This window comes from Elgaria multicarinata, chromosome 3 (assembly GCF_023053635.1).
Source record: "Elgaria multicarinata webbii isolate HBS135686 ecotype San Diego chromosome 3, rElgMul1.1.pri, whole genome shotgun sequence".
Taxonomy (NCBI): Eukaryota; Metazoa; Chordata; class Lepidosauria; order Squamata; family Anguidae; genus Elgaria; species Elgaria multicarinata.
The window spans coordinates 115,529,888-115,542,270 of record NC_086173.1 but is presented as its reverse complement, the minus strand read 5'-3'; the positions used below and the strand labels follow the sequence as shown (position 1 = coordinate 115,542,270).

The 12,383-nt window shown below is 41.9% G+C and overlaps 1 protein-coding gene across 27 annotated transcripts in view; it reads right to left on the bottom strand.

Annotated features, from left to right (window-relative positions):
* Positions 1 to 7,518, bottom strand: part of SLMAP (sarcolemma associated protein) — a 109,688-nt gene extending 102,170 nt beyond the window's left edge. For 5 of the 27 annotated variants that reach the window (XM_063121323.1, XM_063121314.1, XM_063121320.1 and 2 more), the window contains exon 1: positions 6,779 to 7,510. In XM_063121323.1, coding sequence (XP_062977393.1) covers positions 6,779 to 6,976 — 198 coding nt within the window. In that variant the 5' untranslated portion in view covers positions 6,977 to 7,510. Of the gene's footprint in view, positions 1 to 6,778 lie in introns of all 27 variants that reach the window. The other 22 variants (XM_063121301.1, XM_063121305.1, XM_063121304.1 and 19 more) reach the window with 14 other exon arrangements.
* Positions 7,519 to 12,383: the final 4,865 nt, after the last annotated feature.

Here is a 12,383-nt window from a genome sequence, read left to right as displayed (position 1 = left end):
GGACTGGGACATAGGACATCTATGTTGAAATTGCATTTCACTCACTGGCTCGCCTCAAGTCAGTTATACTGATTCAATTCTGACATTGTACCATCAAACTCAACTCCCCAAGCATAGATAGAAAACAGGGTGCTAGCTCAAACTAGCAATAGCACTCTGTATACTAAAAACACTACATAAATAATATATGAAGTTAGCAGAATTGAGCAAGATAAAAATGTAATGTTAGAAACACTATTACAAGATTCCACAAGTCTATTTGTAGAGTCCAGTTTCCTTGCTTCACAATGAACAAATGCCTTCAACAGCTATCATTTCCTTGAACATTTCCCTGAATGATTATAGTTCATGTTATTTGTAAATTTAGGTATTACCAACTACTGTTCATTAAAGCTATAGATGACTGTCAGACTAGCTGGATTTAATTAACTCAAAACAATAGATATCCTCAATCATAGCAAACTCAGGTGTGTTAGTGCTGGTGGCTATGTAGTCAACAGGACTACTAAGAAACAAGGCCAAGGTATTACCATGATCTGGGAAACCCCAAGCTTTTCAGAAGAACAAAAAGTCTGCAAGGTCTGCAGAAACATAATCTCCCCCTACCAAAAAGAAAAAACCAAAAAACTAAGAGGAAAAAAGAAAAATGAATGAAAAACAGCCCAAGGAGGGTTGAACCTTCTCAGCAGACACTGAATATTAAGTGTCTGTTGGAAGAAAAAAACAAAAACCTGAGGAGGGGGAACAGAAGTGGAATAAAATATACTGGAAAAGGGCACAGCTGGCTAGAATCCTGCAGAAGAGCAAAACTTTGTTGCAAGTCTCACTTAGCTTTAAGTCACCCCCCCCCCAGATAATTAATATATTCAATTACAATCATAATTCAAAAGACTGACCTCTTCTCATCTGCAATACATCAATTCTAGAGTTACTGTGTTTTTACTAGTCATTTTAAAGCACGGGTGCAGAACCTGCGACCCTCCCGGGGTTTTCAGACTGCTCCACCCCATTCAACCACCCACCAATTGTTTCAGCTTTTTTTGCACAGTTTTTCCCTGATTCTAGAAGTTTGAAATTACTATCCTAAGGCTGAGTTACTGGCAGTAAGAGCTTTTAATATAACATATGCTGGTATTTTTTTGTATTTTGGCCCCACTCCCTTTTGCCTTCAGTCCTGCCCAACATCTGAACATGCCCCCCCAAAAGCTTTTAACTTTTGTAAACCGCCTAGAGAGCTTCGGCTATTGGACGGTATATAAAATGTAATAAATAAATAAATTCTCCAAAATGAAATTTGGCCTCTGAGTTGAAAGAAGTTCTGCACCCCGTTTTAAAAACTAGCAAATGATAGCCTTGAAATACTACCTTAAGTATCCGGGTTAACATTAACTTAATGAAAAATATGGCTTTTGTCCATTTGAAACCAAAATCAAAAAGCATTAAAAGGTGCTCATATAATTTCATTAAGTACTGAAGTGGTCCCAGTTCAGAAGAACTGAGGGTTTGTGACTGTACTGGATCAGCTCCAACAATTACAGTATTACCTCTGCAGCAGTGACTACATTTGGTATCACTGCAGGAAAATCCTGATCAGTAGAAAGTAACATCTCTCAGCTATTAACTACTGGTATCCTTTCTCTTTTGGATTTTAAAATAAAATATTTTAACTGTGAAGTTTATTTTAAATTTGTGACAGGCACAATTCTCTCCTCACAACATAAATTATGTAAAGAGATTTAATTCTTCCAACTGGAGCATTCCCTCTGTAAATCATGAACCTGACTGCCTCTTAACTGAAAAGGTTCAATGTCTGGAGGGGGAAATGCCTCATAACATTAGAGGAACGCTTCATAGTATCAAATCTTTGAACTTCATTAACCCAAGTAATTGTATTAACATCAAACTCTGCTATTTCAGTGCCTTGCCTTCCCCTAATGGAAAAATACTGACAAAAAACTTAGGTAATCTACTGACCTTTTGCCATGAGGTGTGTTAGCTTGATTTTTTAATTGATGTATTATAAAGTTCCCTTGTTCTGTTTATGACTTTTACTATATTGCATAGTACTTTTTCCTTTAATACTGAACACCCAAAAGATCATCTTCTAAATATTTTGTAGTGATAAATGTTCATACTACATGATGACCTTCTCTTAGGTGGATTTACCCTTCACAAGCTTTGACATGAGACTGACACAACAGAGCAATGACCATGTGCTCATTTACTGTGTTTAAGTGTTCTAGGTGGGATACACACAATGTAATGTTTTATTAGTTGATAAGTGGCATTACAGGATCACTACAATCATGGTAATGAGCAGTGGGCTACAGGTCACCTAAGCTATACACAGGTATACATGCTATATTGGACTTCTTCAGACTTCCTTCGCTCTTTGATGAGCACTACAGTATATAAATAGAAGTGCAGCAAGGGTCACTGAGAGGCAGATATCCAGATCTCCCTCCCCACAACACCTTTCTTCCACAACAAAGTGTGCACATTGCATAGCCCACACTAGTCCCATCAAACATAAGCAATGGCAGGGACATGGAGGGGGCTAACCAACCCACAGACTGCCAACCACCAAAATGAGGTTTGTCTGCACTTGTTTCAAAAGGCTTATATCTAGAAGTCAAAAGTTGCCTGTTTCCTCACACACTTATTCCTATTATGGGTTTATTCCAACTACTAATAAGACAACCAAGTTGCATGGATGGGTTTTGTAAAATATACAACTTTTCTGAACTTAACAAAGACCAGATTCCTCACATGTTGGGCCTGCTAGACTAACTTTATTATTTGACATTTATCCCAAGCAATTTACAATTCTCTTTAAGAAACCTGGTTCTAATAAATACAAGACAAAATTCAATTGCCACATTAGCAGTAGTGAGACAAGCTGCACAAACTCCCCATTTAAAGTTACAGGGGTCTTGAAGTGGGGATTTTGGCAAAAAAGACCTTACACTCTGCACCACCATGGTGACTTGTCCGAAGAAGAACATGAAAAGAGGCTACATAAGAAAAGGCTTCATGGCATGGTTTTTGCTGCATTTCAGTGCCACCACTTCAGCTGACCAGAGGATCATTCTGCAATTACTAGCTCTGAAGGGATCATGTGACAGAAGGGGGCCAATAGGGTTCCACATGGTCGTGGAACACTGCAGTCGATGACCTAGTTCACATGACACACTGGGGATGTCACATTGTGTCATAGGTTATTTGAGGGTTATCTAACTCTCAAACAACCCCTACCGCTTGGGTTTGCATGACATGGCATGACAAGCTGGGCGCCATGCAAATATGGAACCCAACACAATGCAGTAAATTAAGCTACAGTGTCTTGCGAAACAGGTCACTGTTTAGTTCCTCAGACTGAACAACATGATGCTCAAAATGAGCAAGCACACAAATACCCCCCTTTTCCTGCCTAACTGTCTTCACTTCCCAGCTCAACGAATAGCTTGCCTCCAGCCCATCAGCTCTGTTTTAAGACAGGGCAACGTTCTGGCAAATGCTCTGATAGATACTGGCTCTGAGACTGGACAGTGAAAAAGAATTCTGAGCTTCATAATACTGCACTACAACGAACAGGACAGTGTAATGGAGAATGCAGGTGGAGCTCTATCACAGCTACACAGTGCAAACAAGGACAGACACCTGGGACAGACAGCAAGATAAGGGTAACTTCCTGGGAAAGCTAGACCGGCTCCCTCCTTGATGTGCTTTCATAAGCAGGCAAAAACGTCTTTCTTCCAGCAGGCCTTTGGCAAATAATCTGGGCCTCCATCTACATTAAGGACTTGTAAAACTGACGTGTATTTTAAATGTTTAATGTTTTAATATTGTAATATATTTAATATATTTTTAACTTTTGTATATATATTTTTCATAGGTTTTAAAATGTATATGTTTTAAATTTTGCAAGGCCACCTTGAGGCCCAGTATTGGGCAAAAGGCGGGATACAAATAGATATAATAATAATAATAATAACAACAACAACAACAACATGCAGTAACAGCATCTGCAGGAGTGTTGGGTAAGAAGAAGCAGCTCAAAGAAGTAAATGGGCTTCCTGAGTGTTTAGTTGCAAAACTCTCACCGGTAATTCCTGAGTTCAAAGGTTAACTACCCACATACCAAGACAAATTAAAAAGCCTTTAAAATGTGTTTCTAAAGCTTATATCTAGCCATTGTAGATAAAAGTATCTGTCTGTTTTCAATTTCTGCTACCACACAGGTGGCCTGTCACATTGATTCGTCTTAGGAGATGATTTATAAAATAATAATCAATAATTAACAGCAATTTTTCTTACAAAGCATGGAGAAATTCTGACATAAGGCATAACAGTAGTATGACTTGTGCCATGTACTACTACTCAGCATGCTGAATCAATATTTTAGGTTGCAATCCTATACATACTAAACTGGGTAAGTCCCACTGGACTCAGTGGGGCCTGCTTCTGAGTAGACATATATAAGATTGCACTATAAGGCTGTTTCAGCCCACTCTATCAAGCAAGAAAGATGGTGTTTCTGCATTGGAGTAGAGAGACTGCTGAGAACTGAACCAGAAGCCAGAGAAGCCAGTGTGGTGTGAGAAGCCAGAGCGGATCAGTGGCTAAAATGTTGGACTGGGAGTCAGAAGATCCGGGTTCTATTCCTCATGCGGCCATGGAAACCCACTGGGTGACTTTGGGCCAGTCAGACTCTCAGCCCAATGTACCTCACAGGGTTGTTGTTGTGAGGATAAAATGGAGTGGAGGAGGATTACGTACGCTGCCTTGGGTTCCTTGGAGGAAAAAGGGCAGGATATTAATGCAATAATAAATAAAATAAAATAAAAAACTTTACACTGCAGTAAGAAAGGAAATTAGTCTCCACATTTTGAAATACATAATTTTCATTTCAATATATAACCATTAATCTAAATTAAAGTCATATGAAATTCATGTTACAACTTATGATATTCACCTCTGAGCTTGTCCCATCGTGTTTTGTTATTGCAAAATATATAGTACATAAAATAAACATTCTTATCATGCCTATACCATGCCAAATGAAGCAGTCAGGTGGTAGTTTTGCTAATATATTAACTAGCAGTCTTAACTAGAGATACTTACAGTATACCAAAATGAAAAAGTCATAAATAATTTTAAGAGTAAACACATGAGAGCATATCAAAAGTATATCAGTTTTTCTTAGTTATGGAAACTACTACTTAAATCAATGTTTCATTTGTAAGAAAGTTTGAATACAAAATTGGTTGGTGTGTCACAGTTCAGTCCCTGCTGGACAAATGTAAGCACTACAAAGCCTCCAAGCAGCTGTCCTTACTAAAAAGGCCTAATATAGGTTGAGATGTCATAATCTAGCTAATAACGTATATGCACCTACTTGTGAAAAAACATATGCAATTAAAATAAATTGAATCCCCTCATTTCATAGTTATCATAGAAGAAGCATTGGGCCTGTTCAGACAACATGCTAAGACATGATTTGCAGCAGATGGTTAATGAGCTCATTTAAATCGTAGTTATGTAGCCACAATGGTTATGAATGGTTCACACAATACGCTTAAGTCATGGTTCACACAACACACTAAGCTATAATGTCTAGCTCAAAATGCTTAACCACCATGGCTTAGTGTGTCATCTGAACAGGGTCATTAGGTTGGATCCCGACTAAATTAGTCATATTTAGGTCCCAATGACATCCATGTGAAAATATTAGGTATTATACTAACTTTTGCCCTGGTTTTAACAGCCTGATTTTTTAAAAAAAATCAATGTGAAAAGTTAGTCATGAACAACTTATGACCCATTGATTTCAATTGAACGTAAGCACAACTAACTTTACAATGGGTTTGATCCAGACCAAGTTAACTGCACTTAGGTTTCATTAAAAAAATCAATGAGTCTTAAGTTAGTCATGACTAACTTTTCACATTAATTGATTTTGATGCTACTAACTTAGTCTGGATCCAACCCATTGTACAGAGCTCAATACTGTACCAAGACAAATCACAACAGCTAGAACAGCTCTATCCATATTTATGTGTCAGCTGCTTAAAATTAAACTATTGTCAAAGCTGAAATATTCTTGCCAAAATATATACATACCAAATAAGCCACACAAACCAAATACAGACATATTGCTTTAGATGCAGCTAACTATACTCTGGGGGCCAGATAGTAACTATGTAGAACAACTTTCAGTAAAACATTCATTTGCATGCAATAAACAGTTTGAGACTTAAGTTATTATGGTTTCTGAATATTCAGAGCTAGTTCACTGAAGTACTGCATTTCTTCACATGACAAGTGGTAACTAGCTGTAATGTTATTTTTTACAAGACAATGGCCAGTTTCAAACAATTATCATCCAGTGGACCAATAAGAACTTTGGTAATGGAAGCGAAAATCAATTTCCACCTTAGGTGCAGACTCAACGTCAAAAAAGACTTGTTGAATCAGCGAATAGGTACTGTCCACACATCACAAAATACTGTGTTAAGGTAGTGTTGTAACACACTTTGCTCACAAAGCACTATTAAGTGCTATAATCTGATAAAGCATTTCTACTCATCCATAATCTTGGGAAAGATACCATCAGCAAGGAAAAACGTAATTTGCTTCAAGTGCAGTCACATTATTATTTTGTTGGACAACTACAGGTCAGTTTCAATTTACAAAGACTTAGCAAAGCCAAACACTGATCAAAATAATACAACATGAAGCTCATGGTACTTCTCTTGAGGAATGTAAAATGACTTACCTTTCCTGTCTTGTGGTCAAACCAGACAAGTGCATGGTTCCTCGACAAGACCTTACAGTCAAAAGTAGCATTATTCTGAGCTGGTCGACATCGAGCCACTGAGCGACCAATTTTAACAGGCTCATCCAAGTAGACATGACGCTCTTGAAATGGGTGAGAGTTCGGGCGGCAAGTGAAGATAGCCAAGGCTGAAGGCATTGAGGATAGATATGTGGTGCCACACCAAGCAGGAAAGAAGAGAAACTCTTCTTGATCCAAGCCACCCTCCACAGTTGATAAGCAAAATTCCCACAGCACTTCACATTAAAGCAGGACAAACATTACCTGCAAGTGAGATCTAACAACTCATACCTTCAGTGTGTGAACTAATATTGGCAATAATCCAGTAAAAAAGACCCATTGTTTCCTGTAATAAGGCCTGTACCAAGTCTAAGAAGTTCCACTTTAATCCATCTTTCTCAGTAATACGAACAAGCATCTGACAACTCAGAAGAGAAACAGATCTTGTTAAATTAAGGTGGGGATGACTATAAATCCAAGTGGATGACTCATTCACAAATACTTGTTTGGGATGTAATCGGTTCTCTTCCGTAAACACTGCCTAAGATTTTTCCTCAATAGAGAGAAACAATGGAAGATTCAGGGAGTGGGAAACAGAAGATAAGATTGATTTACAAGACTGGAGCAAGAACTGGAGAATGACCAGGAAGCCTTTGTAACAAAATCAGTTTAACTGATCCAGGGATAAGTCCATGGTTCATCTTCTTCACAGATCAATGCACAGTAAGGAATGGGAGGCTGCCCAACTAACAAGCAGGCTCTCCTGCTCAACAGCCAGCACAGGCCCAGACTAGAATATTCAAAGAGCCAAGTGAATCACGAATTTGATCATTAAGGAAATGCAAGTTTTATTCTCCATAAACCTAAGGGTCAATAGATCCGGAAACGTATCCCAGCCATTGAATGAGGTGGTCTTCTCAAGGAGAGGGGAAATTGACAGCAGCTTGGTTGGTCGCCCAGATGGGGGACAGCGGATGGAAGAAGTGCTGAGATCGCGCTAGGATGGTCTCAAGCAATGCAGGTTACTTATCACTGAAGCGGGATGCGGGGAGGAGAGGGGAGGGGGGGCGCTTCTGCCTGGCGGCGCCGGCTGAAGAATGGGTTATCGGCGCAAGGACCCCCCAGGCAGGGAAGCGGGTCGCCTGACGAAGGCCGGTGGAAGCTCTGTCGGCGCAGTCCGCTCAGTGACTCTGCAGGTGGCTGCGGACGGGGATCCCGCGCCCTCCTTCCTCTCTCCTGAGGAGAGGCGCCTTCTGCGGGCTTATCGAAGCTTAGCCCCGTTCCCGCCGAGGGAGAGGCCTGAAGGCCGGGCGCCTTCCGAGCGGTGTCTCCCTCTCAGGCGGCCGCCGTCAGCGAAAACTTTCCCTCGACCTGTAAAATCAAAACAAACCCGGTCAGCCTTCGGGGCTCAGGCGGGGCCCCCACTCGAACGCCTCTCGCCAGCCCCGGCGCTCCTCGGCTCAGCGGAACCGCGCAGGGCAAAAGGACAGCGAAACGGGACGGACCTCGGAGCTCTCCTCCTCCTCCCACCCACTCTTACCTTCCCAGCAGCAGCAGCAGCCGCCGCCATAGTGACTGGAAACCTACCCGGTGTAGTAGCAGCAGCAGCAGCCGCCGCCGCGCTGCCGGGGAGGGGGGGGAAAAGGGAATGGGGGGGAGGAGCTGCCTGGCGATGGGCCTGACCAAAAGAAAGGCTGACGGCCGCCCATCCGCTTCTGCGCAGGCGCCTCGTCGGGACGCGCAAAAGTGGCGCGTGCGCACAGCGGGGAAGTGAAGTTTTGGACTAGCGGCAGGGTGGTATTCGCTGCCCTTAACCTGCTCTGGCCTGGTAGTGCTGCTTCCGGGTATCTGAGTAAGGAAGAGTCCCTACAGTGGCGGAGCCTCAGTGGCGGCAGGGGACAGTTTCAGGGCTGCAGATTCTTTTCTGGGGCGGGAAGGGAAGGCGAGAAGACACCACGTTGAATAGTGGGGGGATGAAAAAATGGTCCTGTCCCATGGACCGAAAACAGTGCCAGAAGATACCAGTACTAAAGGGACACGATTGCTCCATAGAACGCAATGGACAAACTTTAGGTGAGATCATCGCTTCTCTACACTAGTATGCATAGAACAGGTATAGGTCACCTGAAACTAGTGCAGCTCTAGCCTAAGGCTGCAGCCCTATGCTCACTTACCTGGGAGTAATTTCCATTGAACTCGGACTTAATTCTGAGTAGACATGTACAGGGTTACACTTCAGGTAAGTCTTGCTTATTTACATGGGACTTAATCCCATGTATGTGTGCATGAGCTTGCAGTCTTACTGTTTTTACACTTCTAGCAACCTCAAGATCAATGAAGAAGTGGGCCCTACATTTTCAATTTTCAGGTGATAAGGGGAAACATGGCAGGGACCAGACTAAACATTTAGAATTCCCTGAAAAATACTGAAGAGCTTAGTGCATATGAACAACAATCAAAGGCGAACTGTTACATTGAAGAAACAAATGACCAAGGATGAGGGATAACTAGCTAGACAATAGCACTTCCATGAATTAGACTGTAATTGTATGCACATTTATTTAGGAGTAGGTCCCACTGAAAGACACAGTGCAGATTTATTATTTTAAACATTATCCTGCTTTTCAATATTCAGTACTCAACAGCTAAAAATAAATCACAGTGTTCCTGTAAAAACACAATAATGTATCCCAAATGTCAAAAAGATATGATAAAATCTTATCCATGTCTTCGCTAAACTAAGTTCCCTTGAGTTAGTACTGTGGGACTTACTCCCATGTAAGTGTGTATAGGATTGTAGCCTCAAACAGACATAGGATTGAGTTCTTAGTGTATAAGAAGATGAATTGGAGTCAACAAACGGCCAATTTGATTTTAGATTGTATTAACAAAAGCATTTACTTTCAAGACAGAAGAAGTAATATTATTGCATTCATTTGCTAAACAGCACTGGCGCAAGTCCACACATGCCATTACCCTTCATTGCCACTACCACCACGTTGTTACTGCATCTGAGATTTTCACAGCAAGCCAGAGGGTGGGTGGCTGCCCCAGAAAACCCCACTGACCGCTCTCCTGCTGGAGCTTGCAGGACTCTCCAGAGCTGTTGCCCACCCAGCAGCACGACATTGGATGGTGCCAGCTCAAGAGAGGCCTACTGGTCCCACTCCTGATGTTGCAAATGACACAGTAGGAGAGTGGCCCGCGGGACTCTCTGGAACACCTGCTGTATTACAAGGGGGTGTCCTGGCAGAGGGGTGCAATTTGCTACTCCTCACTAACACCACCACTGCTTGATACAGGAGATTCACTTTGTCTCGTGAGAGGGCCAGCCCTGCTACAGAAGTAAAAACTTATCTGGAGTAGAATAGGAGGCCATTCTATGGTTTGGTCTGAAAACACATGATACAGCAATCCAAGTGCCATGCATGGGGGTTGAGGAAAGGAGGTAACTTTAAGTCCAGAGTAGCTTCTTCTGAACTATAAGCCCATTGCCACAGTGGGGTGTGTATGTGGAATTAGGCTAAATTGTTGATCATTATTAAGAAAGTTAAGAGCCATGCTGGATCAGACTAAAGACCTATCTAGTCCAGCATTTTGTTTGTATAGTGGCCAGCCAAATGCACATGGGAAGCCTATAAACAGGACAAGGTTGCAACAGCACTTATGCATACTTATTTCCTTATGGGATATGTATGAGATGTCCAGATCATGTAAGATTTGCTGGAATCAACCAGAAGCTGTGTTAGAACCAAACAAGCAACTTTGTGAAAAGGGAGCTTCTGAGCCAGACTGCCCTCTAAGAGAGAGAACACAAAGGTGCTTCTACAGGAAACACCAGAATTTAGTTTGAGACAAAGATGTATGCCTTCTTATGCAACATGTGCTCTCAAGAATGTCAAATCCCAGAGGTCTTTATTTCCTGCTGGCATTTCCCATGCATAGGCAGGAGGAGCCATAAGAGTTTACTAGAAGGAGAAGGAGACAAGCATTAGAATAATAAGAGATGTTGGGACCCTTGGGACAGCAGGAGCCCAAGTGCTGCTAACTGGATTTACATGAGTAAATGAGTTAAGCCTCTAGTCTTCAGAATGTATAGAAGAACTGACATTAGATCCCAGGGACAGGGGATAGTGTTATAGGACATTTGTCACTGCACGTGTATATTTTACATATATAGAGATGCGAGCCATACTTCCGTCTCTGGCTATAAATATAAATCAGGCAGCCAGGAATGTAAGGAGATTAGCCAAAGATACGTTAAGAAACTATGGACAATAGTGAATCCTCCAGTTTTTCAAACAGATAAGATACACCATGTATATTGATGGTGCTATATAAATAAATAAATAATAATAATAATAATTTACCAGTTGTGGCTTGTGCCCATTGGGACTGGTGGAATGGAGGCCAGAGCAGCTAACTGTGCCCAGAATTAGGCAGAGCTAGGGGAGTCACAATAAGTAAAGCCAATGATAAGGAGAGATCCCCAGAGCAACAGGTCCATCTTCCAGAACTTTTACCAGATAAAGAATGCGATGGAAAATGACAAATGTAGTGTTGCTGTTTTAAATGTAAGTGAGGGGAGGGGCTTATTGGATACCTAACAACCCCCATGATTGCTCCACAGAATGACAGGTTTTTAAAAAATGGGGAAAATAGGGAGAAAATAGTGAGTGATTGTGGACTCCTGGGACACATCATGCATACCTCATGATCGGTCCTGTGCCCCCAGAATGCAAGTGGTTTTTTTTTAATAGAAACAAATAGTGGGGGGGATTGAAGTAGAAAAATAACAGAGAAATATATATTTTAAAAGTATCAAGGGCTCCCCGGGCTCCCCACCCACATACCAATTCCTGCACATCAACACACACACGCAATTAAACAAGCAAAGCAACATACCTGCTGGCTGCTGTTCTCTCCAGTCTCCCTGAAGCCTGAACTTGATGTACTGTTGCTTGGCTCCTGGCTGCCACCCTTTCAGGCCTCTCCAGTCAATTCTCTGACAGAAGAATCAACCACAGACAAGGACAAGCACATACCACTCTCTCACTGTACACTGTACTAACTATAAATTGAGGAGGCTCAGAGTCTACCATGTTGTTCAGTGACCTCTCTCCAACATCCTAGTCTCAGGGCTTTCAGTGGCTACTAGTGCTACCTCCAGTATCAGAGGCAGTAGGCCTATGTACATCAGTTCCTGGGGAGCATGGTTGGGAGGGTGCTGTTGCACCGTGTCCTGCTTGTGGGTTCCTGGTCGACAGCTGGTTGGTCACTGTGAACAGAGTGCTGGACTAGATGGACTCTTGGTCTGATCCAGCATGTCTCCCCTTAAGTTCTTATGAGAGTCAGAGATCCAGAGGACTACTGCAGGAAGCATTTTTTTAAAGCATAGCTCTTGGCTCAGCGTATTGTCAATGAATGCTCTGCTTGCAAAAAATATTATTTTTATCTGCATAGCAGTGTCCTCATTGGCTTAGAGGAACAAATCAGGACAACGTTTTGCTAAACACTACAAACAACACCTGAGGCCCTCCTCCAA